The sequence below is a fragment of the Dipodomys ordii genome, unplaced genomic scaffold (genome assembly GCF_000151885.1).
Source record: "Dipodomys ordii isolate 6190 unplaced genomic scaffold, Dord_2.0 Scaffold71, whole genome shotgun sequence".
Lineage (NCBI taxonomy): Eukaryota > Metazoa > Chordata > Mammalia > Rodentia > Heteromyidae > Dipodomys > Dipodomys ordii.
Window position 1 is genome coordinate 4385446 of NW_012267287.1, and position 27589 is coordinate 4413034.

At 58.0% G+C, this 27589-nt stretch overlaps 2 protein-coding genes across 2 annotated transcripts in view; one reads left to right on the forward strand and one right to left on the reverse strand.

Annotated features, from left to right (window-relative positions):
- Stx18 (syntaxin 18) overlaps positions 1-14074 on the forward strand; it is an 85779-nt gene extending 71705 nt beyond the window's left edge. The window contains exons 7-11 of the mRNA XM_013023965.1: positions 3265-3353; positions 10292-10350; positions 11342-11411; positions 12733-12813; positions 13543-14074. Coding sequence (XP_012879419.1) covers positions 3265-3353; positions 10292-10350; positions 11342-11411; positions 12733-12813; positions 13543-13638 — 395 coding nt within the window. The 3' untranslated portion in view covers positions 13639-14074. The remainder of the gene's footprint in view (positions 1-3264; positions 3354-10291; positions 10351-11341; positions 11412-12732; positions 12814-13542) is intronic.
- A 640-nt stretch (positions 14075-14714) lies between these two features.
- Positions 14715-27589, reverse strand: part of LOC105991306 (neuron-specific protein family member 1) — a 13412-nt gene continuing 537 nt past the window's right edge. The window contains exons 2-4 of the mRNA XM_013023916.1: positions 24975-25091; positions 17711-17821; positions 14715-15916 (exon numbers count right to left, since the gene is read on the reverse strand). Of these exons, the coding sequence (XP_012879370.1) occupies positions 15716-15916; positions 17711-17821; positions 24975-25091 (429 nt within the window). The 3' untranslated portion in view covers positions 14715-15715. The remainder of the gene's footprint in view (positions 15917-17710; positions 17822-24974; positions 25092-27589) is intronic.

Sequence of the window (27589 nt, forward strand, 5' to 3'; positions counted from 1 at the left end):
GGCGCAGTGGTGGCGGGTGCAGTCAGAGGGCAGAGGGCGCAGTGGTGGCGGGTGTAGTCAGATGGCAGAGGGAGCAGTGGTGGCGGGTGCAGTCACAGGGCAGAGGGAGCAGTGGTGGCGGGTGCAGTCAGATGGCAGAGGGCGCAGTGGTGACAGGTGCAGTCACAGGGCAGAGGGAGCAGTGGTGGCGGGTGTAGTCAGATGGCAGAGGGCGCAGTGGTGGCGGGTGCAGTCACAGGGCAGAGGGAGCAGTGGTGGCGGGTGTAATCAGATGGCAGAGGGCGCAGTGGTGGCGGGTGTAGTCACAGGGCAGAGGGAGGGTGGTGGTGTGTTGCGCCTGTCACTGTTGGGTGGGAGGAGTCAGCTGGGGTCCTGGAAAAGGGGCTACTGGTGCTGGGCCCTGGCCATGGGGTCCAAGCTGTGACTGAGGAGGCAGTGTGGGGGCTGTGTGCCGAGCGGTGTCGGGGCAGGCATCGTGCCCTCACCCCGCCACATGGCTGTGTGGAGCTGTGGCCTCAGCAGCCTTCCCCAGCCAGCGCCAGTGGGCCATACATGCGGCGTGTGCGGTCTCCCTGAGTGCTAGGAGTGTCCGAGCAGCGCCCTCTATGAGCAGCTAGCTGGGTGCTGTGCTGCTCCAAGAGGCTCGGAGGCTGGGTAACTAGTCCAAGGAAGAAGGCCAGGGCTCTGAGGCCCAAGTTATATAAACTCTCTGTCCATCTCATTTACTCCCTGCATTTTTTGGAGGGGGTGGGGGGGTCAGTCATGAGGCTTGAACTCAGAGCCAGGGCACTGTCCCTGAGCTTTGTTGCTCAAGGCTAGTGCTCTACCACTTGAGCCACAGCTCCACTTCCAGTTTTTGAGTGGTTAACTGGAGATAAAAGTCTGGAGGAAGCCTGGCGCTGGTGGCTCACGCCTGTAATCCTAGCTACTCAGGAGGCTGAGATCTGAGGATCACGGTTCAAAGCCAGCCCGGGAAAGAAAGTCCAAGAAACTCTTATCTCCAATAAGCCACTCGAAAACCAGAAGTGGCGCTATAGCTCAAGTGGTAGAGCGCTAGCCTTGAACTGAAGAGCTGAGGGACAGCGCCCAGGCCCAGCATTCAAGCCCCACAACCGACAGAAAAAAAAAGTCTCGCGGGGACTTTGCTGCGCAGACTGGCTTGATCCTCAGATCTCAGCCTCCTGAGTAGCTGGGATTGCAGGCGTGACGAGCACCCCTGCCCAGCTTGCTCCCTGCATTTTACAAGCAGGATTGTGTCTTCTGTGCCATGGCTTTAAAAGCCTAGGGGTGCCAGAGGCCCCCTCTGGAGTTGGCACGGTTGCAGGAGGAAGCCCCTCACCCAGCTGGCATGTGGGGGTGAGTCAGCAGACCTGATTTCAGGCCCCGGCTTTGACGGGGGAGAGCTCTAGGGCTGGAATGTCATATAACCCGCTCCAAGTTTGGCATCGGGGAAAGAGTAGCACTGGCTTTCCACTGAGGCCAGATGTTGCCTTCACATTCATTTGTTCACCCACTCCTTCCTTCCTTCAAGAAGGACTGTGAGCTGCTGAGAGTACCAGCCCTGTAGACCTGACAGATCAGACCTCACCAGAAAGTCCTCAGCCAGTCTGCCCTTGCTGCCCCAAGCCTGCCCCGAATGCTATGCTGGGTGCTAGGCTGGATGCTAGGGTGCTAGGCAGTAGTAGAAAATAGACTTCCTTCAGGCCCAGTGGGGAGACAGGCATTAGGTTGCTATGCAGTTGGTATACCATTGTGTGTGCTGTGAAGGGGTTCCTGGAGGATGAGCACTCGGACCCCCTCCCCCACTGCATCTCCCCCTGAGGCTGACGGCTTTGATACTACAGTACAGTCTGGAGGAGCGCCAGGCATGCTGCTGCTGCCTGCCCAGCCTAGGAGGTTGAAGCCGGAGGATGGAGAGTCCCAGGCCAGTCTGGGCTACATGGAGAGACTGCCTCTAAAGCCACCACAGGGGAGTCTCACGGCCCCTGGGGAGCTGCGGTGCAGGCCCAGGACAGGAGCGAGCGCCACCCAGGGCTAGAGAGCAGGGCCTGGAGGGAGCGCCATCTTTACCCGCCCGAGAGCTAGGATGGAGGAGGCAGAGGCCTGCACGTGTGCATTGTGGCAAGTTTGGTTTGAAGCTAAGAATGGATAGAGGCCAGCAGAAGTTGAGAAGCTGGTGTCATGGCAAGACGGGCAGTCAGTGCACGGCAGGAGACTGCTGCAGCAGCCCTCACTCATCCCATCGTGCAGGGATGAGTGCCTGTGCTCAGGCCAGCTAGTAGGTGGAACACACAGGGGCAACCTGCAGGTTTGGGGCGGGGTCAGTGGAGGACAGGGCAGTGCTGCCTGGGGTCAGCGTGGCTGGAGGTGGGAGTGGGGAGTGAGCGGAGCAGGGCCGGGAGCCCGGTCTGGCTCCATGTGCCAGGTCACGAGCACCTGCCTGCGTGCAGGTGGCAGCTGCAAGTCAGCACTAGAGCGAGCAAGGAGCACTCCCAACCAGACCGGACCGGCCCGGACCAGACCATACCGGGACGCCAAGTTCCACCCGCCTGGCCTGGATCACCCCTGAGAAGGAGAGCACTGCGCATTTTCTGAGACAGACGGTGCTTCCTCTCCATCCCAGCCCCCTCCCACCCGCTCCAGCCCTGCTGGGGCATGCCTGCCCTCTCCCTTTGTGCCTGCTGTAGCGCACAGGTGCTCCGTGTATCCAGGGTTGACAGAGACTCTGACCCTGGGCTGTAAGGATGGCGTCCCTTACTTACCTTCGTTTTGTTCATTTTTCTCTTGGAAACCTGAGACTTGGGCTAGATAAAAGGATTCGGCGCAGCTCTGGGTGGTGTGGTTCTAGGTGGAGCACTACTTTGGCTACTCATTCCTCCAGTTGACAGTGTTGGACATCGCCTTGGTCACTGGTTCACATCTGGACCCTTAGACTTTTTCCTTCAATTTTCTGCCCAGCCAGCATGCATTCTTCTTGTACTCATTTGTAATTTATCTCCTGACCTCCTCCTACACCACTTTCCCTCTCTCCCTCCCCCTCTCCCTCTCCCCCTCCCCCTTTCCCTCCCCTCCTTTCTCTCCCCCCTCCTCCCGCTTTCTCCCCCCATTTTCTCCTCCTACTGGCAATGGCTGCATATGATCCAACATAATTCGGACATAGCTGTGCAGTCCTGTTCTGTCTCATCTTTAATAGCCCGTGTCCTGAGCTACTCTATTCTAAAGTGAATATTTGGCCTTTTATCAGTTTCCATTCTATTTTCACAGAGAAGCTCTTGTCTGAAGCACAGCCGGAGGTGGGAGCGTGGGGTGATGGCAAGGGTGAAGACGAGCTGTCCCCGGAAGAAATACAAATGGTAATGCTACTCCCTGCCCACACTCCTTTAGCTCTGGCCTGAGACACCCCTGAGTAGGTCATGCTGAGTGCCCTTGTCCTGATTTTTGTATGCTTTATATACACTTACCCGCTTGATTTCCCAGTCCCTAGTATGCTTTTCATGTGTTTTAAATGTTCAGCAGCATAATTAAAGGAGAGATTGCCTCGGGATAATTTTACTAATAATAGATGTCTCCACCAGCCGTAAAATGGCCTTCTGGATTAAATGGGTCTTTAAGACTTGTAGAGAGGGTTTGATCATCGAGTGGCTGGGGTTAGGGAGATAGGAAGAAGGCCTAAGCCATGTCTTGCCGGTGCATCAGGGGCAGGCCTCACCTCCTCCTGACTGACTTGTCTGTCCCCGGGAGCCAGCGCCTGTCCCTTGTCATCTCGGGTCAGTTTTGGTAAGAGCCCTGGCAGCTCCCAGCAATGTGTCTGGCTTTCTGGATGTTAGGGTGCCAGAGGCCTGGACATTGGGGCTGCAGTGCTTGGACAGATGTTTCCTGAGGAACACCCCTCCCTGAGGCCACGCTGTCCCAGCCCCACGTCGAGAGCAGGTTCCACACAGCGTGCCTCCTCGAGGCTGGGCCTGCCTGAGTGTAGCCTCACCGGGGGTAGTGCTCCACAGCAGAGGAGCTCTATCGTACTCACCTGCACGCGGGACAGAGGCCCCTGGTTAAGTGGGAAAGCTGGGTTCCCAGCCAAAGCTCGGCCCACTAAGGATGGCTCCAGCCTTTGCCCCGCCCCGCAGACCAAGGCCCCTGTGCTGCTGTTGGCTTCGCCGAGGGCCTCCACGCAGAAGACCCTGTGCTCCGCAGGCCAGAGCAATGTCTGCGGTTATCTGTCCAGTAGGTGCACTTTAGCGAGTGCAGTTTGACAGCTGCAGGTGTTTTAAATGGCAAAGCCGCAGCTTCTGAAGGACTCCAAGGCTGCGTGTCCGTGTGGGAAGTTACATGATTTATACTATGAGCACCTGCCATCTGCCAGGGCTCTCAATCCTGGTAATGAGGAGGGAAGGACAGATGACCACTGTCACACAGCTGAAGGAAACGAGGCACACAGAGCCCGGCCGAGGCCGCCTCACGGAGCAGCACGTGAGCGCTGGCCCCCACTCCAGCTCCAAAGCCTGTGAGCACAGGTTTTGCACCCTTTTGTACCCCATCTCAGCATTCCTGCTGAGTGTGGTGACACTGGACCAGGGAAGACAACTGACACGCAGGCAAAGCGAGGGGCGGGGGAGGAGCAGGGTCAGGCCACACAGGAGTGGCTGCACACGTCATTTTGTGTGTAAGCTCACAGCTCACCGCACGCAGCTCCAGTCCCATGCTGTCGTCACCTGTGAGCGGCCGCCTGTCTGCTTTCCTGCCCTTGCCCTGGGAGCTCAAAGCCAACCCCGGACCTTTGCAGCTCGCTGTGCTCCAGCTCTGCTGCTGCTGTGTGTCTAAGCGCAGTACTCACGTCTGTCCATACAAGAACGCTAAGGAAGCAGCTCCCATCCTCTCCACCTCCACTCCCCCCCACTTCCTCCGCGTAGGCTCTGTCTGGCAGGGCATGCCCTGGTGCCTCACAATGTCTAGAGTGTGGAGGGGGCCAGAGCCAGGGACTGTGGTCCAGGTGGAGAGAGGACATGTGGGAGAAGCCCTGGGTCTGGTGTTCTCAGGGGCAGGTGTGGAAGGAGGGGAGCCTGGCGTTTTCTAGGAAAGGAGGCCCAGAAGACAGGCCGGCGGGTGCAGACAGGTGGAGTGTGCCTGTGGACGTGGTGGCAGGCATCTGGCGTGTGGTGGGGCTCTGGCTGCAGATGTTAGAGCGTGGAGGATGCTGAAGGAGGGGTCCTTTAGACCCAATACGCACAGGCACGAAGGAGGTGTGGGCATCTCCTAGCGACGCAGCGCTGGTGGCAGAGAAGCCCACAGATGAGAACGGCTCATCACGTTCCCTTCTAACAGCTAAATAATGATAGAAGATGCTTAGAAGCTTCCTTTTTTTCCTTACCAATTTATATAGAATGATGTCATTAGTGGAAAGGAGTTATGGGCCCCCAGACGTCTTGGCAGTGCTGCATTGCTAGGCATAAACGTGTACAGCCTCATCTCTTCATTAAGAAAGAACACATTTGTGGTTGGATGTGGTGATCCATGCCTCTATTCCCAGCTGCTCAGGAGGCAGAGATTTAGAGGACTGTAGTTTGAGGCCAGCCCAGACAAAAATTTGTGAGACCCTGTGTCAACAGATACGCTGCATAGTGCTGGTGTGTATAACCCTTGCCAGGCAGGAAGCGTGGGTAGCAGGATCTTGGCTGGCCTGGTCAAAAACACAAGACCGTATAAATATAACCAAATTTTGGAATATCTGGGCACATGGCTCAAAGGATAGAGTGCTTGCCCAGCAAGCTTGAGGCCCTGAGTTCAAACCCCCATAAACCCTATTTTCTTTTTAAAACGAAACTTGAAGGGAAGGAAAAGGGAAAAGAAGAGAAAAACACATTTCTGTTTGAGTGCTAAGTAAGTTCAGTTGTGCTCCTGACCATTTTTCATGCAGGAAATAACCACAGCAGGAAGAGGAGTTCTCTGAGAATTTTCTCTTTCCCACTGAGGTAGCGATGAGCAACCAAGTTCACGTAACCCTTGCAGACGTGTGGCCCAGAAGCCCTGGCTGTGCACAAGGTGCGCCCAGGCAGCCCACCAGCTGCCACCGTGCTCCCCCCTACCTCCCCCTCCCCCCCAGATGATGAGAGCTCTGGGCTGAGCCCGCCTCATCTCACTGCCCGTGCAGTTTGGGGAGAGGAAGTTGGTTTCAGCTGGGGTGTGTTCCTCTGGAACTGTGACGCCTGGAGAAGCAGGTGCAGGCGCGGGGGCTGCTCAGCTCCTGCACAGGCTCATAGCCCTCGCACGCGCCAGGCACATCCCCAGTACAGTCAGGCCTGTCAGCCTCGCCGTGTCAGCTTCTCAGGACCCGTGTCATCCCTTGTGTCACCGCAGTGGCTGGGGCTGGCACGAGGGGTCCTTTCACAGCAGTGCACTTCATGTCCAGTTCATAGCTTCCCTAATAGGGAGTAATCGTGAAGTGCCATGTCGTATATCTGACTCTAACCCAAATTCTATCTTAAAGGCTTACTCCTGAAAATGAAGAGAAAATACCACACTATTGGTTTTCAGTTGAAAAGTGGTATAGCAAATTAGAGTCACAATTCATAATCACTCTTTCAGAATTTTTCCTTGGGGCGTAATAATGAATTAGGCCTGATCGTAGCAATTCATTACTTCACTCAGAACAGTTGTTACAGATCCCAAGATGGGCATGTGGAGGGTTTGTACATCAAGTTTCCATTTATAACTCCTGATACAGGTGTAGCCAGGTCTTTGGGTTAGCAGAGGCAAGTTTCCTGGTCAGGTTGAGAATAACCAAACTCTTTGCTAATGTTAAAATTCTTCCCTTTTTTGGGCTGGGAAGTTGGCTCAATGGTAGAGCACTTGCCTTGCATGCCTGAGGCCCTGGGTTCGATTCTTCAGCACCACATAAGCAAAAAGAAAAAAGCTGGAAGTGGCGCTGTGGCTCAAGTGGTAGAGCGCTAGCCTTGAGCTGAAGAGCTGAGGGACAGCGCTCAGGCCCAGAGTTCAGGCCCCACGACGGGACCAAAAAAAAAAATTCTTCCCTTTTAAGCCCATCTTTATTTTACTCAAAACCCACCTGCATTTAAGCCCCAGTATCAGCATACACTAAGAAAAATTAATTTTATGGAAGTACGTAACTGTGGTTTTTTACCCACTAAACCAGGTTAGAAGCCTTTAGTGGAACCCCATTGGAAAGTCTAGCTGCCTTCTGGAAGGCCGTTCATGATGCTACCTCACACGCATGGCCACTGTGAGCACGTCGGGCCCATTTTACACACAGCCGAAGTCTCCTCTCCAAAGTCACCCAGTGCCCAAGCCCTAGGCCGCCAACCGTGATGCTGTGTGGTTAGGATGCAGGGAGAAGGGCACGGAGGGAGCAGTCTGGCCAGAGCGTGGCGCTGTGTCTGGGTGGAGGCTAAACCACACAGCAGATGAGGCACCGGAACCTGAAGCATGACCCGCCCAGCTGCATGCTCCAAGGCCGCTTGCCTGCCCACCTGGGCCTCTGCTCTTCCTTTCAGTTACTTTCAGGGTTTGTCAGCTGTGTCACTATGACAAAATACCTCAGACAAACAACTTGAGAGGGGAATGACTTATTTGGGCTCATGATACCAGAGGTTACAGTCTGTGGTCTGCTGGCTCGTGGCGGGTGGGGGTAGTGGAGAGAGCTGATCATTTAGTGAACAGCCAGGAACTGACCTAGTGAGACAGAGGAGCTGGGACAAGATACAGCCCCTCCCCCAGGGCAGGCCCCAGTGACCTCCTTCCTTCAACTAGATGGCGCCTCCCCAAGACGCCATCCAATCCAGAATCTGTTAGCAGACTAGATCAGAGCATTCATGATCCAGTCACCTCAGTGATGGTCCACAGCCTTCAACTTGAGCCCTACAGAAAGGTGCTTAGTATCTAGTAGACAGGAGTACTTGTGGCCAGGTTGTGTTTTCTGGGTACACAGACACTAGAGGGTAGCTGTGTACGTCTTTCCCAGTGCCTCAGAGCAGGAGATGGGTAGGGGGCTCCAGACATCTTGGCACTCTAGTCATGTCGTTCACTGAGAGCAGTCTCATGTATGATGCACACATGTCAGCAACTTGCATGTTTCAGTTCTTGTGTTCCTACTCACAGCCCTGCTTAAGTGCTGATGTCCCCATTCTAGTGACAGAGGTGAGGAAAGTTCCCTGCCCAAGGCCACAGTGCTCCCCACAGCTAAGACTCCCCAGGCTACCTGCAGAGAGACTGATGTACCTACCACCCACTGACTGGCCCAGGGCCAGCCACCCACATGTCCCATTGGCCAAGGGTCAGGTCAGTAAATAGTGACCGAGCACTTGCCAGGAGTAGGGAGTCTTTTGTCCCTCGTTTTCAATGGAACCCACCCTCTGAGGGGAGGTGCTCTTTGTGAAGCCTGGGGCACGGAGAACCGGTGGGGAGCGAGGAGACCGGCCAGAACCGGCGTGTGCACCACTGTGAGCCTCGGCCAGTACCACCTTCCCAGACTGGAAGAGAGGCCAGCACTCCACCACAGGCCAGCTTTGTCAAGAGTCGTCCAGACCACGAGAGTCTGTTGAGGAACAGGTTCAAAGCTTAAAAGGGCTGTGGATTTAAAATGACAGGACTGTATTTATCATTAGAAAAGTTCTTTGAGCTTTTGTCCCACTGGAGGGGAAAAAAAACACCTGAGTAATACCTGAGTATTAGTGGGTGAACATAGCACCTGCAAGCCAAGTAATTATAGGTTGTCCTTAAATACTGGTCTCTTGGTCACTGATGTGTTGAAAGTTGACAGAGCAGATACTTTCAAACACAAAAGTGAAATCTTTATTCTCTTTAAATAAACAGCCTCTCCGCTGCTAAATTCAAACCCCAGTCGCAGGTTGGGCAGCCTCTGTGGCCGAGTGGTCCTGCGGGAGTCACTGCCGCCCTCCGGATAGTTTGGCCAAGCCCCTATTTTCTGTCCTAGTAGATGGGGACAGAGCAAGGCCTCTGCGTTAGAGTGAGCCACGGGGCCAAGAACCGGTACCTGGTCATGTGTCCGTCCGTCCAGCCTTGAACTAGCTGAGAACTGTCAGGACAGAGCCCAGCGTGGGGGAATGGAGGAAGCAGCTCAGCGGCTTGCTGAGAGGCCAACCGATAAACCAGGCCAGGCAGAGAGCTCAGAAAATTGGATGGGCACACGTGCCGTGCGAAAGATGGAGGTGCTCATGGTGGCAGATGATGCCGTGGTGGATCACAGACGAGGACACCGTGCCTCGGACCTGCTCTGCAAGGTCTGCAGAGGGTTTGGGGCAGCAGGGGGCAGTCTGCCTGGACTCGGTGAGCAAGGAGCAGGGGACACCTGGAAGTGGGGGTGGCAAGTGGACAGGTGACTGAACACGTGACAAACTGGGTCCTCAGTGGAGCCTGGGGAGGGGAAGGGGGGCTCACGCCTGTGCCCGCCCGCCTTCCCACCGAGTGCCTGGCACTGAGCATCTCTGTGGCTTGACAGCAGATGTGATAGAACGGCTGGCATGTGTGCTCCAAGTTGGGCTCCACCCAGTTCTCGCCCGAGTTGGCTCAGTCACCAGGGAGTCTGGAGCGTGGATGACGTACCCCATGGCCCAACATGAATGGTGGCATCCTCAGGTATTTTTAGCAAATGCTAAGCCACAGATAGAAAGATGAGAAAGGACTTGGCACTCAGGAGCCAACCCAGCTCCGCTGGAGCGGCTGGCATTGGGCCACATGGGAGGAGCCAGCGCCGGGCCCTGAGCCGCTGTGGCACCAGGAGGGTCATGGTCTCAGGTGAGGAAGGTGTTGGCAGTGGTCAACCTCAGATCTTGTCTTCTTTGGAGTAGCTCTGCCCAGTTAACTCAAGATGGCCTTTACTCCCAGACATGAGCCCCCGAGGCCTGCCCCGGCCTAACCACTGGACAGTGCATCTCCTCCAGTTCTGCACCCCTGTCCCTGTCAGGTCCGGCCAGAAGTCTGTGGGCCTGGTCAGCCTCTTCCCTTCCTTCTCTCCCTGTCCAAATCCTCGCCGCACCACGTCCTTCTTCATCTAAAAACACTGCTACCAGACTCAGGCAGCTGTGGTGAGCAGTGTGCTCAGCGGGAGGAGAGTGGGCGGTCAGAGGCTGACCTGAGGCTGTGTCCCTCCCCCATACCACACAGCAGGCGTCACATGGGGGAGACGGCGGGGGGGGGGGTTCCCCACACTGGCTCATGATCCCTGGCACACCCGGGGTGGCCGTGATGTGAAGGGAACAGGTCTCAGGGAAAACCCATGCCTGACTCGGTGTGACGTCATCCGGTATCTGCTTCCTTGCAGTTTGAACAAGAAAATCAGCGGCTCATTGGAGAAATGAACAGCCTGTTCGATGAAGTGAGGTACGCATGCAGATGCCGGCAAGCGCCTGGCCTGCTTGGCCTTTGCAAGAACTGGGAACTGTATTCATTGGCTTTGGTGCCAGGCAGAGTGACTCGCACGCATATCCAAACCACGGCGGCAGGGCTGGGCTGGGGCAGACACTGCCCGGTCCATGACCTTTGCACTCGAGGGCCTGCGGAAAGAGTCCAGCCGCCTGTTGCCCAGGCTCCCCGGAGCCTGGCCCCTCAGAGGGAAGCAGTGTGTTGACGGAGCACCCCACGGCAAGGGTCCACCCCCACAGCACGGGGCTGACCACCATGGTGTCCTGGGCAGGGCAGGCACCTGTGCCCCCCCAGCCCCCCGCCCCCCATGCTGCCTCCCACCTCCGCCTGCCTGATGGCCTCTGCCTTGTGCTGGAGTCGCATTGCTCGGCCTGTGCCTGCTTCTGTGTCTGCTTCTCTTTCTAGACAGACAAGGCCCCACCCACCCCAGGTGCCCCTGTGCCCCTGAAGTGTTTCCAGCCAGGCAGAGGCTCAGCTGCCAAGCCAGATGTGACCTTTGCAAACTGGAGGGGTTTTCCTTGCAACAAGGAGTTGACTAGGAGATAGGTTTTCTTCAGGTTGAGGCATTAGCATGCTGTCTTGGCTTTTGAATGCCCAGCCTGTGTTGCTAGGTAACCAGACTAGGCCCAGGACTTCGTCGTGGAGATTGCCTTTTGTAGCACAACTCTGTCTTCCCGGGTCCCCAGAAAGTGGCCCAGGATGCAGAGGACACTGACCAAGCCCCCTCTTGGGTCAGTTTCCACCCAGTGCATAGGATCGAGCCTGGACACAGGAAGGTGACAGCAGTGGAGGTCGATGTCCCAGCCCAGCTCTTCCTTGCCTGGCATGGCCTGCCTGCCTGCTGCTCCTCTCCTGAGGGACAAAATGCTTCCCCTAGAGACCTGGCCCAGGGCTCTGACTGCCAAGGGCTGACTTAACGTGTAACCTATCGATTCTTCTTCTGATGCAGGCAAATTGAAGGGAAAGTGGTTGAAATTTCCAGACTCCAAGAGATATTCACCGAAAAGGTTTTGCAACAGGTAAGCAAAATCAAAAGCACAGTAGTTTTAAGGTATAGCTCTGAAGGGTCCGGTCTGCAGATGGGAGCAGAGCCAGGTGCTGTAGCCAGTGGCACCCACAGAATCCTCAGGCCAAAGCCTCTAGGGCTGGGGGAGGGGGGAGCAGTAGCAGAAGCAGGATGCAGTGGGACCTGGGGCTCAGGCCAGGCGGCTGTTAGTCCTGGCTGCCCCCAAGAAGGCTGGATAGCCCCTCTGCTCTTCCCATCTGCCCTCTCTGAAATGGGGTGGCCCTGCAGGACTGCTGTAGGGTTCAGAGGTGCCTGCAGAAGCACCTGTGCAGCCTGCAGCGTTAGGGGAGCTCAGCCACCCTGCAGTGGGCCCACGTCTGCGCGGCTCTTCTGCCTACATTTCTGGAAGCGTTTCTTTGGGGCGCCCTCCGCTGTGGAAGGGTTTGAAAGTCCACATTTTTCTGGGTGGCCCCAGGAGAGCCTGTGTGTGAGGCTGCCGCGTGGGGCCACTTGAGCCGTGTGACGTGGGCCCAGGCCCTGGGCTCAGCCCTTCCCCGGCTGGCTCCTCCTGCCTGGCAGGGCTGGCACCTGTGCTTCACGTAGCCGGAGCCGGAGACGCTGGCGCACAGGGCCTCACAGGCTCTCACGGGAGCGCAGCCCCGGGCAGGGTGGTGGGCACGGTGCCGCTTCCTGGGCCGGCAGCCGTCTTGGAGGAGTCCCTGAGGATTCCGCTGCTGTCAGGACTCTGCATCCGTGTCCCGGGACAGCTGCCCCCCCCCACACGCAGAGGCACGCAGCGCGGGGAGGGGCGCCCGGGAGCCGCCGCCCCACCTCCCCAGGACCAGGAAGTGTTTCTTGGGTTTTCATCCGCGTTGTGGGTTCGTATCACACACCTCACCGGAGCGCGGCAGGGGTCAGTCCATTCAGAAGAGAACAGTGCTGGCCCACACAGCTGAGAGGGGGCCAGCAGGACCCCCAAGTCCCTCCTGCTCCTCCGGGCTGACATACGAGCCCTGTGCTTGAATGGTGACTGCCATCACCCTGTCCCGTGGGAGACTGCGACCCCATGTTCCCTCCGCTGCTCACACAGCGCCTCCGCCCCACGCACTGTTTTTGAAGCAAGCACGTGCTTACACACACGCCGTGCCGAAGCTTACTCGTCTGGACCCTAGGGAGGGGGACAGAGACCCGGGAGCCCCGGCGTGTGGCCGTCCATGCACAGCTGCTCCTTCGCGGAGCTTTGTCTCCCCTTCCTAGAAGCGGGGTGCTGTCAGGTTCACGGGCTCTCGTCAGCAGAGAGGAGGGCCCCGTGGCTTTACCCTTTCCCTCCGCAGGAAGCCGAGATCGACAGCATCCACCAGCTCGTGGTTGGGGCCACTGAGAACATCAAGGAGGGCAACGAGGACATCCGGGAGGTGGGTGCTCCTGAGCCCTGGGAGAGGGGTGGGAGATGGTACCTCTAGACCCCAGGTGGTGTGTGTGGGGGGGGGTACTTCCGGGTCCCAGGTGGGCAGGAGGAGGAGGGGGGTGCTCCCAGGCTCTGGGAGCGGGGAGAAGGGGTTCTCCTGGGCCCCGGCCACAGCATTTCCACTGGCAGGGCGGCCACAGCCCGATGGGGTGGGCCCAGGCCCCCCTGCAAGTGTGTGGCCCTGGGGTCGCAGTCAGGGCCGGCCAAGCGGGGCATGGCCGAGGACACAGGTGTCCCGCAGCTGCTCCCCTCCCCCCCCCCCCGTGGTGGTGCTGAGGTGCGGCTCCCTGCGCTCTGAGGAGTGGTGTGCTGAAGGCCCTGGCCGCTGTGCGAGACCCCAGGCCCGCTGCCTCGTGCCCCAAGCTCTCCCCGGCCCGGCCCGGCCCGTACTCTGGGATGGAGAGAGAGAGAGAGAGTGTGTGTGCGCGCGCGCGCCCTGGATGGAGTGTGTGTGTGTGTGTGTGTGTGTGTGTGTATGCGCGCGCGCGCCCTGGGGGACGGGGCAAGACCTCCAGGGTTCGGGGCTCTGCAAGGGGCAGAAGTGCCACCTCCCTGTCCCCGGTGGGGCTCTATCTGGCCCCTCTTAGTAAGCAGGACAGCAGTTGGAGAAGGGCAGCAGCGCTGTGGCCCGGGGGGAGGGCGGCGCTGCGGTACCCATCCCTCCTCTGCCCGGCAGGCCATTAAGAACAACGCCGGCTTCCGCGTGTGGATCCTCTTCTTCCTGGTCATGTGCTCCTTCTCGCTGCTCTTCCTCGACTGGTATGACAGCTAGCTCGCGGTGGCCGAGGCTGCATGGACCTCTCAGACACAGCCGGCACCCTCGGGCTCGGTGCCAGGGCACGGCCGTGCCAGGTGGATGATGGGAGGGCAGCGGCTGAGACAGGAACTTCACGGAAAGGAAGCCGAGGAAGGCAGCCCGCTGAAAGCTGGGAGGCACAGGACTGGAACGTGTGGAGGTGGCAGGGCCACGTGGCCAGCAGCCTCTCTGCCGAGACCACGTAGGGCGTGAGGGGCCTGTTCACCCTGCACACGTCGTTGGCTCTCCTGCCCTGCCCAGCCCAGGAGGCTCAGGCAAGACCCCAGCTAGAAGCACCCCTCCCAAAATGGCTGTCTCTTGCTTCCTGTGGCTTCTTGCCTGCCCGAGTCCCTGATTCCAAGTCGGTGTCGTGGAACAGTCCACGTGAATGTAATAAATGTGACTCCAGCCAGTGCTGCGTCGTTGGTTTGTCTACACTGGGGCTCTGAGGCGCAGCCCACCCTCTGCCTGGCCCAACCCCAGACGCTGCTCCCATCAGGCCCCAGAGGAGCAGGCCTGCCGCTACCCCTGTGCCGCGCGCTGCCCTCCTGAGAGCGGCCACAGGCTCACCCAGGGGTAACCGAGAGCATGTGGCCTGTGGCCCGGATGGTCTGGCATCTGGTGGGCAGGAGCCAGCTCCCATCGCCCCCGGCCAGACAAGTATGTGAACAAGCAGTGCCCAGAGGCTGCGAGCTCTTTATTTATTTACACACACTGAGATGTGAGAAGTTACGTGGGAACACACAGTAAACAAGTTCACGTCTGCTAAAACACACACGCTTGCCAACCCACGTGTGTGTGGTCATGTGCAGGACACACTGGGCACACCTTGGTTGCCCTTCGTGCATTCCTGCCAGACAAATGCGCCCCTGCACGGGCACGCCTCCACGCTGCCATCACGCGAGACCTGTGCCGTTCAGCCACACAACAGAAGCCCCCCTCAGGGAAGAGCAGCGGGACCAAGGTCCTCCTCAGCTTCTTCTGATCTAAACAAATGAAACTCTCCGACATGTCCACCAGAAAACAACACATTCAAACGACAGGGAAGAAAGTGTGATCGCTTTTATCCATTTAATTGTCATACACACTTGCGTTATCTAACTGGCAATTTTGTAAACATATACTTTAATGTCAAGATTCAAGTTGAAACATAATTTTCTTACAAAGATTGTGGGTTGAAATGTCCTACTTGCAAGTGCCACCCCAGCCCACCCCCAGCCTCCCTGCCAGCTCCCTCCATCAAGGGACTCAGACCTGGTCCCGGAATCAAAGCTACCGCAGCCCGGCTTGCTCAGGGAATGATGGCTTTCCCACCACGCTGCCTTTCCAAACCTAACATTCATAACAAGTGAACGAAGCGGCTTCTCTCTCCCTGTGGCCACACCCCCCAGATGACAGCCACCCATGCCGAGTATTGCCACCCCTGACCCCAGCCCTGTCTCCTGCTCCCCCACCCCGTGTTCTCCCAGCCCACTCTGGGCACCATGATTGCCCAGATGCCAGAGACAGCGGGGACCCACAGACAGCGTGTTAAGACCATGCCCTTGGGGCTACGCAGTCGATACCAGCAGGGGCACCTGGCTGTGCCACCTGCTGCTCTACACCTCCCTAGGGTGCAGCTCTGCAGGTGGCGCTGGCAACAGCCGGTGGGAAGCGGGAAGCCGGATCACTCCAGTTATGGCTACGGAGTAAGGTTTGCAAACAGCAAGGTAGTTTTAAGGGGGGAAATGAGAAAAATGCATGAGTCATGATCTTTAGTCCAAACCCCTGGCATGTCCGGTGTCACTTTCTGACCGGCACCGGGCACATGCCAGTGGGGCGTCCTCACTGGAGACGGTGGTGGCAGAGCTCTTTAAGCAAGGCCCGTGTGTACTTGGTCTGACACCATGGGTGGTCGGCAGCAGGGTTTTTTTGCAAAGCAGCAGTAGCAAACAGAAGCGATTGCACCTTAATGAGTAACCTCTAACTTATCGGTAATTATATGTAATGAAACGTCCCGCGGAGTCCCTTCGTTACCTTCAAGTGACGCACTGTAAAGAACTTCCCCAGCTTGCTAAGCCGCCTTCTCCGCCGCTTCGGTCTCCTGCTCCGACAGCTTCTCCTCCGACAGGACCGACATCCAGGGCGACACGGAGCGGGTAATGCTCTGCTTCGCCAGGTTGTAGTGGTTGATGACGGTGTAAAACTTCTCCCGGGCGCTGGAGTCTTGCTCCGCGTAGTAGCTCTCCAGGCCCTCCGGGATGCACTGGGTGTTCTGTAAGACAAGGCAGCCGTGGAGGTTCCGGGGGTGCCACACGGCCCTCGGCTGGCCCCTCCCTCCCCAGTAGGTCCCCAGCGCCTTCTCTGGGCTTGGAGAACCAAGCAGCCAGCCCGATGGGCAAAGGCGGCGTGGGTCCTGTCCTCAGAAGCACAGCTGCGTGCCAGCCTGGCCCTGACGAGGCCTCAACCACTGGGCATCCAGCAGATGCCACAAACCGCATTTCCTGGGGACGGGTGGCAGGACAGTCAGCTTCACCAAATAAGGTCATTTGTTTTGACGCAGTCACTAGAAGACGAGGGCACGTCTTGTGCGGCGAGGACATCCTGTGGGACGGGCTGGGGCGGGTGGTGCGGCCATGCTGTCTCCCGCCATCTCCCTCCTACACAAGCTCACCCGGCAGGACGGGCTTGCTGGCAAGGGAGCGCGAGTGGGGCCAAAAACCCAAAGGGAAGCAGCATGGGGTGCAGGGGCTGCGGTGGGGGCTCAGCCCCAGTGGATCTGGGGATCAGGTGCCCTGAGTCTTGCCTTTGGCTCCTCCCCAATGACATCAGCCTCTTGGTCCAGATCATCCCTGGTCCTCCCTCCCCTTTGACTCCTCCCCTGCCCACACTGCTCAGTCCAGACCTCCTCTTTCCTGGCTCCCGGCAGCCTTCCAGGTGGCCCCAGGGATTGGCTCTCCTGTCTCCTTCAGAGGCCCTTGTCTGACACTCAAGATGCTGCACAGCCTGGCCATAAGCTGGGCATCTCCCGTCCTCCCGTGTACCACAGCTGACCCCAGGGCATGGTTCCACCTGCGCTCTCCACGCGTCCCTCCACAGGCTGGGCCACCTGGCCCTCAGGCTTGGAAGCCTGCCACCTCTCCAGACACCCACCCAGGGTGTGGATCAGGAGCTGCTGCACCTCACACGGGCTACACTGGGGGCTTCCCTGTGCTGGGGACACTCCCTGGAGACTCTCCCTTTTGTCCCTCCTGCCCCTTCTGTCCTGTTCCGCTCCCGCCTCACTTGGGGTGCCTCTGGAGGGTGCAGGGCTTTGTGGGGGCAGGATTTTTGCCTGGCTGGCATACGCCACCTGGGACAGCCAGAGCTCCTGGCATGCGGTGGCACCCAGGGTGATGGGAGGGCGGAGGGTGGCCACACGCCGTGGAAGGAGCTCTGCCAGCTCCCGGGCCGTGCAGAGCCCTGAGGCCGAGGGGGCTTGGCGCATGCTCAGAACCAGGAATCCCTGCTCCTCCTCCTGCTTCATTCGGACCTGAGCTGTGACAAAGCCTGGACAGAACCATGTGCCATGAGCTCTGGAAAGTTCTGAACCGGACACCGAGTGGAGAGCCACGAGGACCCCAGCACGGATGAGCTTCCCTCCGCAGGCCACCCCTCCCCAGCTTCCTCTCTAGTTCTCTGCCCTTCATCCTGCGTCCCACGCGGGCTCTTCCGTGCCACGGTAGCTCTGAGGCGGCGGGATGGGAAGGAACTGAGCGAGCGTTTCTGTGCCCGGCACAGCTGGCAGAGGAGCAGCAGACCAGGCAGCAGGCCTTGGACACCCAGCCTGCTTCCCTTTTCTCCCCAGGCCTCGGCTCCCTGCAGACACAGCTCAGCTCCCAGGACCAAGTCCAGGGGTTCAGTCCTGTGGGACCGGTGCACCAGGCCCTCTGCCTGCACGCCAGGCTCCCCAGCCACCCCTTCAGCAAGGAGCCCTCTGCAGAGCACCACCCCCGCTGTGGGGCCTCAAGGTGAAGAGAGGGAAGAACTGGACGGGTTGGGCCGGTGGGGAGGAATGAATGGGGTTTACCTTGAGGACAAACCCATCGGGGCAGGCGCGATCATACTTGTACACCTTGTAGACCACCAGGAAGACGACGCAGGTGAGGAAGGCCAGGGCGAAGAGGACCAGCACGGAGACCTAGAAGAAGAGGCAAGGACTGTCAGGGGGCTGGCAGGACAGATAGACAGGTGCAGACAAGCACGCGCACACGCGCGCACACACACACACATACGTGTATTGCAAGAGCACATGCAGGCTCTAGAAGAGGCACCAGGTATCTGGGAGGAGGCAGCCACTGAGGCTGGGGGGTAACCAGATGGCTGTTGAGCCCATTTCTGTCTGTCGCCTGATCTATGCCACCTCCAGTTTAGATGGGCTCCTTTATTCCAACCTTGTTCAGAGAGCTCCAGCTACAGATAGGATTTTTTTTTTTTTTGGTCAGTTTGGGTCTTGAACTCAGGGCCTGGGTACTGTGCCTGGCTCTTCAGCTCAAGTCAAGTGCTCTACCACTTGAGCCACAGCACCACTTCCAGTGTTCTGGTAGTTTTTGTGGAAATAAGAGTGTCATGGGGGATGTGAATGGTAAACAAAGGAGGAGGCTGCAATGCTTGGTAAGAAATGTATGCATTATCCTGCCCATGTAATTGTAACCCCTCTGTACAGTATGTTCACAAATTAAATTAAATTTAAAAAAAAGAGTGTCACGGACTTTCCTGCTCAGGGTGGCTTTGAACCGCGATCCTCAGATCTCAGCCTCCTGAGCAGCTAGGATGACAGGCGTGAGCCACCGGTGCTGGCCAGATATGATTTTTGTTTAGGAAGCCGAGGTGTGGACACAGCTCACGGGCAGCTCCAGGGAGGCCAGGAGGAGCCAGATGTGGAACTCAGGGCCCAGCATCTGGTCCGGGACAGCCTCGGGGGCGAGGCTGCCTCCCCTCCCAGCCCCAGCAGCCAGGGCCTGCCGAGCCACTGGGACCGCTTCCTCGGCCACACACACAAAGCCACAGTCCCCCAGGCAGGCACTGGGGGCTCTGCTGCTTCGCAGGCCACCAGAGAAAACAGGAGCTCACGAGGACCCCTGAGCCCTGGCAGCCTCAGGAGCCCGGCCTTTGTCCTCTGGGGACCGCGGGGCCTGTGGTTCCTGTCTGAGAAAGGGGCACATGGGCGTCCACAGGGCCAGGGTGCTGGGTCCTGGGGTAACATTACAAGTGAGCGTGTCCCCCTCCCAAAAATGAAGTTGCCCTGAAGTCTAAGCCCAGGCACCTGTGACCGTGGCCTCATTGAAAGTCAGGCTTCAGGATGGATTGAGGGATCGCCAACGGCGTCCGTCAGTCCAGGCAGGCCCCCTGGAAGAGGGAAATGTGGACACACAGCGGGGGAGAAGGCCAGGCCCGGAGGGACACAGCCACAAGCACGCAGCCCCCAGCAAAACGCCTTGGTTTCAGAAGGAAAAGGATTCTCACACAGGTTACACAAGACAGACCCCACCTGCCTTTCTTTAGACCAAGGCTTGCCTCCTTCGGAACAGGGGAGGGCCAAACTGGACATTCATCTCCCCCCCCAAGTGACCAGCTCTGTTATCACTTGGTGGTCACCCCACCCTGCAGGTGAGACATGCCACAAACGGATCCATCTTGAAAATGTGACACTAGGTGGGAATCCAGATCTAAACGTTGCACATCACGTGACTCCTGCCAGACCGGGGGCATCCCTCCCCAGGGACAGACAGGAGGAGGGGCGTGGCAGAGGCAGCTTACTAGGCACGGGACCTCTTGTTTAGGGAACATGAAAAGGCCCTAGGACTAGACAGTAAGACAGTAGCACATTATGGAGGCTGTTGAACTGTACATTCCACCATTTCCACAGTATTTTAGCTACAGCCTTTAGAAAATAAGCCAGAGGAGGGAGGCAGAGGTTGGAGGATGTCTCGGGGTGCCGGGGATCCTTGTGGGACAGGAACGGTGCTGTGCAGGGGTCAGGCAGCACGCACTGGGTGGACAGTGCCTGGCGATGGCCAGCCTGCCGGCTGCTCACTCTCTGTCCTCCCTCGGGGGCGGGGAGGGGGGGAGGGGGCCTGTTGGTTAATACAGTCTTCCCTCCTCCAAAAACAATCTTGAGAAAAGATGAATCCTGACATCTCTGTGGCTACAGCACTAAGTCCTCTCCGTAGCCCAGCCAGACAAGAGTGTTCAGACACGGGCTCCCCTGCCCCCCCGGGCAGCCCCCCCATACCACCACCCTCATCCCAACACAGCCCCCTCCACAGCTGGACCTGGAGCTTGCGGATTCCGCAGATGCTGCTACCGCTGACCAAATCCCACAGGACACAGAACCGCTGACCGTAACCACTGTCCAAACACCCTTCTAGGATCTCAGCTACCAGGGAAGATTCCCCCCCCAACACACACACACACACATACACACACATACACATGCACGCACGCACGCAGACACGCACAGATGCACACACACACCCACATTGCTCAATGCTAAGGAGTGTCGCCATTCATAAATATTTAACAAATGCGTCTTGGAGCACACCAGGGGATTATTAGAGAGGGTGGAAGATGGGCACCCGGGAAGCTCAAGGTCATTAAGATGTGAGAAAAAGAAACAAACCACCCACACAACCTTTGTGACAGGAAGCCAAGGGACACCTTGCTGCAGCAGCGCTGGCAGGCTCCAAGGACTAGACAACCAGATCTCAGGCTGCACCCCCCCAATACTCCCCCAGAAAGACATCCGCGGGGGAAGGCTGATCTTGGACTCTCACCTAGGGACAGGTTAGGGGTGTGGCCTGAGCTTCCTCACCCTTAGCTGAAAGGCAAAGCTCAAAAAACAATCTGTTCCTCTCCATGCCCACAGCCTGTATGTGGCAGGATACAGGATAGGGAACCTTCCTGAACCTGCCTCATGCTGCACCCTGGGTCTTCCAAGATTGGGAGGGCGGCACTCAAGAAACAGCACCCCGCAGCACAGACGGTAATACACGGCTTAAAAATAGGTCTATGCATAGTTCATTTGAGAAACAGCTCAGCCCAGGCTTATTCTCAGCGTCAGTACACCTCCAATTAATTAAATGACCGCTTTCCTCCTTGTCATAAGCCACATCAGGAGCCTAGACTTTTGGCCGCCAAAGGAGTGATTCATCCTGCCATCCCTTGTGTGGCAGAACAGTACAAAGCCTTTCCCTCCGCCAGCTGTTACCTAGCAACCAACCTAGCAACCTTGTAGCCAAGAGATTAATCCTCCCTTGATAATCATAAAGTAACATCCAAAAAAGATGCTTTGTCTCAAGGATGCCATCCAAAGGAATATAAAGAGGAGGCTCGTGAACTACACAAATGAGAGTGTAGAGGAAGCGCTGTTGACTTGTTGCTTCCACATCGGGGAGACGCAGAACGCCTTGCCTCGGTTCCCACACACACAGCTGGGAAGCAGGCATGCAGAAGTCGCCAGGTCACCCAGGCCCAGGAAGGTGTCCTGGCCCCCACCGCTGTCATTAGCTCCTGGTGGAAGAGGAACACAGCCAGAGCCAGCTGGTCCTCCACGTCTAACTTCTTGTTCCTCTCACCCCCTCGCACCCCAGTTTTCACAAGGAGAGGCCTCCATTCATTTATTTATTGTCAGTTATGGAGTTTGAACGCTGGGCCTGGGCGCTGTTCCTGAGCTCTTCAGCTCAAGGCTAGCACTCTACCACTTGAGCCACAGCGCCACTTATGATTTTCTGGTGGTTTGTTGGAGATGAGAGTCCCGTGGACTTTCCTGCCTGGGCTGGCTTTGAACCATGATCCTCGTATCTCAGCCTCCAGAGTAGCTAAGATGACAGGCTCGAGCCACCAGTGCCTGGCTTAGCCCCCATTTTTGACCAGCTGATGCTTAGCATGGGCTACAGGTACCTTTTGTGCAGAACTCAGGAATGACAGAAATATCGCTGGGCAACAAAAGACCAGCAAGATGCCCCAGAGAGACACGCACTCAGCATTTCCAGCCTTCCTGATCCTTCTTGCACTCAGGCTCAACCCTGCCCTCCAGCAGAAAGATGCCAAACCAGCAGACACAGAAGAGAGCAAGCTCACAGGCACCTTGCCAGGGCCAAACCTCAGACCGTCCCCAAGCAGGCGGCGGTGTGGCACCATGGAAGGTTCCCCGCCCTCTCCACGCTGGAAGCTGGCAGCATGGACTCTGGGGCCGCTACATCCTGATGATGATTCTGATTCCTAAAGGCCTTGGATCTGTCGACAGTCCTGATCAGTTGTAAGGCCCCAGGAAGTGGCCACACCAGCAAGCCAACCCGACCAGCACCTGGAGCTAGCTTCTGGTCCCCCCCATCCTGCCTGTACCCCCCTGGCTCTGGGGCCTTGGGCTGGTCACAGAGGACCCCTGTAGAGACTACTCCTCACAAATGGCCCAGAGAGAAGGCACGGCTGGTGAGCTGCCTGGCACTGAGCTTACTCAACAAGCTACAGGCCCCACAGGGGGCCTGGGAATCCCGCCAAGCCCCCTCCACGGGAGGCCAGCAGCACAATTAGTCATCCATTTACTTATCAAGCTGTTACTGAGCGTGCATTAAGCACCAGAGATGGCGCAGAGGCCCGGATGGCGGCTGGCACGGGCTCCTCCAGAGTGGGTTGTCGGCACACACAGTCCCTGCCCTCCAGTCTGGGCCAACCTTCTCGTCTCAGGGGAATGCTCTGGCCTAGTTTTCATTCCAAACTCAGGCGCCTTTACTGCAAGAGACCACCACTCTGGGCCACGCCCAGAAGGAGGCAAGGGTGGGTGCTGCCCAGGCCCTCCGAGGATGGCTCCCAAGTCCCAAGGGAGGACACCTGGGAAGCCAAGGCACAAAGCGAGAAACAAAAGGAAGAGAAATACTTCCAGAAGAAGGCACAGTAGTATGCGCCTGTAATTCTGCCAGTCATGAGGCTGAGGTAGGAGGATCTTGAGTTTGAGGAGCTTGGAAGACCTTGTCTCAAAACGTGTACACACACACACACACACACACACACACACACACACACACACAGAGCCAGGAAGAAAACATAGAATAGTGACAGGGAGGTGCTGGTGCCTGCTGGGCGGGGCAGGAGAAAGGCCTGAGCGCTCTGGGACTCATGGCAGCTGCCAGGCTGGCAGCTCCCAGAAGGGCTCAGAATGCACGAGGGGGAAAGGGCATTCAGAAGGACCCAGGGCCGAGCCTCCTCCTGCAAACCTAAACCGGGTTACCTTGGAGTCATGGCCAAGAGCAGGCTGCCCGAGTTCTGGCCTCTGCCTCAGTTTCCCCTCAAGGGTCCACTAGAGGTGCTAACAGCGCCTTCCTCAGGGCAGACGTGGCGACCGATGTGGTAACCAGCATGAAGCGCGGGGACAGTCTCACCCGAGCACGAAGCAGCTGGAACAGCACAGCGTCAGAACCCTGGACTCTGGAACCAGAGATGAGGTGAACCCACCCTGCACCCACCTAAGACTCAACAACCCCATCTGCAAAGGCGCAATAACACCCCTGCGGGGCAGCGCGCAGAGCAGCCCCTGCCCCCGGCCCCGGAAGCTCGGAGCACTGCACCAGAGGTCTGAGCTCTTCCCAGGCCTTCTGGTTCTGGGCATCCGGAGCCAGGTAACTGCACAGAGTCCCAGGCGTGGCTGCCAAGAAAAAGCCCTGGTGGCAAATGTGCGTCACCCGTGCCTTAAGCGAGGGACCTGGGGACCTCCTCCAGGTGAACGTGAGGGAAAAGCACAGCCAGGGACACCAGAGGGACACTCGGCAGGTGGAGGGGCTCTTCAGAGGTCACACAGCTCCCTGCTCTGCAGGGACCTGCAGTGATACAGACCAGGGTGAAGGCAAAGGTCAAGTCAGGCCCTCAGACCATCAGACCACCTTGACAACAGGACAGATGGGCAGTGTTGGCAGACAAGGCTCCGGCTAACCTGGCTAGCATGGAAGAGGGGGTGGTCCTGACCATGAACCTCAATCGTGTGCCAATCTACAAGCTGGGAGCCACCAACACACACACACACACACACACACACACACACACACACACACAGCTCCCACCACCTTGACCTCCTAATCTGTAAAAAGGTGCAATCTCAACAGTAGTAGGAAGAAGGTTTCAGGGAGGATCAGATGTGCTAACACAGTAAACGCTGCCAGAGACACAGAAGACGGTGACACCCTGACACCCACTGTGCCAGGCAGGCTTGAGGAGAACAGAGCGACGGGCAGGAGGAGGCAGTTATAGCCAAATAAGCCCTGGCCTTCCCCGCTCTGCAAAGCCTTCGGGCTCTCTGGCTTATCCTGTGCCCAGTGCACAGGGTGATGCCCAGGCCCGCGGTCGGTACGCCTCAGATGATCCTGAAACCAAATGGGAGACAATGGTATCCAAGGGGCCCAGAACCTGCAGAGAACCTGAGTGCCCCACATCAGCAAACTGCTCACCCATCCAAGTAGGGGGACTGGAGAGCCAGCCGGAGCCGCTGTCCAGAGCTGACAACCCACAGAGGTCTCTCGGCTCACCCTTTTGAATCTGCGTGACACGTACTGTTTGCCCTTCCCCCACGAACTTCTCAAAGACAACATCATAATCCCAACTTGTTCTTCAGTTGCTGCCACCTAGAGACCTCCCACTCAGACCAGCTGGGGCCCAGCCCGGTCGGCAGCCACTGTGCTACCCCATGACAGCTGGAAGCTAGTTAGGACAGAAGCTGAAGCCAGGGGCTGGGGTGGCCAGGCAGCTGTGGTGTACAGAGCTGTGATGACCTGTGCCTGCACCTCCCATCCATAGGATGGGACATAGGACAACCCCACCGCCACCGCCGCCGCCACCGCCACTGCCACCGCCGCCGCATGGCTGTCCATCCGTGAGCTCTCATAGGCCCAGGGCTGTGAGCCCCGTCTGGCACGGAGTAAGTATGGCCGGTTAACTTTTAGCATTGTCTACTTCCTTCCGCAGCTGCTAGGTAAATATTTTAACATGTGGCAGGTGCATTTCCATGTTTATAAGCTTTGTCTAAAACAAAGCTTGTGGCTGGGCTCTCCCTGTTTGTAAAAACAAATGATACATCTTTTTGTTGTTGATGTTGAAGATAAAAGAAAACTGCAAAGGATTAAATCCACAAGGTTAGCGTCTAGGTGGGGAGCCGGATCTGGGGTTTGCACAGCTGGGCATCCTCAGCCTAGATAAACGTGTCCCGCCCTGTTCCTGTCCCTCTGCGGGTCATCTCTGCAGCCCCGCGGACACCCTCCCCCCGCGCCCCCAGGACACAGGTGCCGGCTCGGCCCCAGGCCACTCACCTTGAACCTCTCGGTGACGCCCTCGGTGATGCTGACGGTGAACTCCGCTATCTTGGGGGAGCGCGCTTTCCCTTTCTTGCGGTCAGGTTCGTATTCCGTCTTGGTTTTCACCACCACCTAATCGGGGGAACAGAGGCAGCTATCAGGGGTGCGCCCCCTGTGCTCAGAAAACATCTGCCCCATGTGCTTGGGCTCGGGACTGGGGGGTTCAGTCACTACCTCCAAGAGCCGCCAGGGCTCCTGGGAGCTCCGTGCTCGGTGCCTGCACACGTGGACAAACGGCCCACTCTGCCTCCGAGAGCAGCTGCTCCAGGGGGAGGCAAGTAACAGGAGCCGAGGCCATGCAGGTATGGGGTCAAGGCAGGGGCAGCATGACATGAGACTCTGTCTCCAGTGCTCCTCCTACCCGCTCTCCCACAAAGGAGACACCACAGTCCCTGTCAGGGGACCAAGGGCAGAACAAGACCAGCAAGTCAGGACACTGAGTCCCATGTGAGCAGCTGGGAGCCTCAGGAGGAGGAGGAGGAGGAGGAGAAGGTGGTGGAAGAAGAAGTGGCGGTAGAGGAGGAGGAGGTGGTGGTAGAAGAAGAGGTGCAAGTGGAAGAGGAGGAGGAGGAGCAGGAGAAGGAAGAAGAGGTAGAGGTGGAGGAGGAGGTGGAGGAGGAGGAGGAAGGATGGGGGGAAGGTGGCCTGAACCAGCAGGTGACCCTGGCTTATTCAGCAGGTCGGATGGACGTGTCATTCACAGCCCCCACGTGGGCCAGCATGGACGTGTCCACCCCTTCCAGGCGCCACCCACCGACTGAAGTATCAAGTGGGTGTCACCTGCTGTTCCCGAATCCTAAGGACATCTGTGCAGCCATGTGACCTTGAGCACACGCTGGGCCACCTGGAGCACTCCCGGAACTGAGAACAAGGCTCGGGTGCACACTGCTCATCTCACTGGGAGACTGAAGAAGGACAAATCCACGGCCCCGGCCTGGGCCCATCGTGGGGACCCAGCGACTCTTCTGGTACTGCACTGCCAGGAGCAGGCGAGGTGACCTTGGGCAGGTCCCTGGCACTCTGTGCCTTCATCGCCACATCTAGGGATGGGGCAGGCCATGGTGCTTCCCTCCCAGCACTGTCAACATCTCAAGGGAGTGCCAACCTATCAACGCACAGAACAGCGCCCCGTAGACTATGAGTCCAAGAACTTGCCGGGTACCACTGTTCCCGACTTCACTGCCAGACCTGGGACTGCCCATGTCCCTGGGGCAGGTGACGCCACCTCCCTGAATACGGACTGTGAACGCACTGTCCCTGTGTGGGGGAGGGAGAGAGAGGTGTCCCACTGTGAGCACACCCTGAGAGAAGCACTGCCTGGAGAACTGTCACCTCCGCGCTGTGACCTTGGCCGTGTCCTGCGGGTACGCTGACCCTCCGTCTTCCCATCTGCTGCTCCAGCTGTGGACCCCAGGGGAATCCTTTCCCAGGAGAGCCCCCATCAGCCACGCCCTTTGTTTCCTGGCGGGGGGTCTCTCAGGGGTGGGAGACTGGGCTCATTTCAGACCCACCCAAGCTTGTCCCGGCTGGCAGGGATCTAGAACCTGCCTGCAAGCTTCCTCCTTACACAAGGCAATCGCACTTCTAAAGTGGAGCAGGCTGGGAGAGAGGCGGCCCAGGCCGGGCAGAGGAGAGCACTTAGCACAGGTGCTGCAGCGCTCCTGGCTAAGGCCAGCACCAGCCAAGCAGCTGGGGCACCCAGCAGGCCAGGCTCTGCTAACGAGACAATTCACACCTACACAGGGAGAGGGAGAGCAGAAGCAAGGCCTCCCATAGCGCCCCCTCCTCCTGGGAAGCCCAGGATAGACTAACAGCACCCCCAGAGCAGCCCCACACCACAGGTGTGACAAGTTGAAACATCTCCAGTGAGCCCCCTCCCTCCCTTAACACCCCCCCCCAAAAAACCCCACAGGTTATAGAGTTAAGGGATGAAGACACTGCAGGGCTGAACAAGTCTCTTGGCTCACCAAAGGAAGAAAGACCCAGTGCAGGGGCATGCCCTGCCCCGCCCCCTCTACCCCTGCTGGAGGTCAGCAACCAGGAACCTGCCAGAACAAACGCAAAGCCCTGAGTCAGACCTGCTTCCTTCACCAGGGACCTAATGAGACAACACTTTGGGGAATCGCAAGAGAGCTCCTTTGTGGCTGTGTGTGTGTGTGTGTGTGTGTGTGTAACAGCAGGAGGATCAGACGGGAAGCTATTCATGATCCGAGAGTTGCCACGCCATTGTGTGGACTGTGAACGGAGGGATTAACCTTGACTGTGAATGCTGGAAGACAGCATCCTCTCCGGACAGCTAGCGGTCCACTGGATGCTGTCCATGGTGGAGAAAAAGGAAAGCCTTACCTTCGGCACTGTGTGAGCAAAAAATAAAAAAAACGCTGTCGGGAAGGGTGGGGTGCACAGCTGTCGGGAAGGGTGGGGTGCACAGCTGTCCCCCCCCCCCCGCGCGCTGGCTCAGGGTGAGCGACTCACAAAAGGAACAAAGGAAGGAGGCCGCGGTGAGTGAGCTCACACGGGGCCGAGAGAAGGGAGGGCGAGGCGGGAAGGCCGCCGGCCCCGGCCTCCAG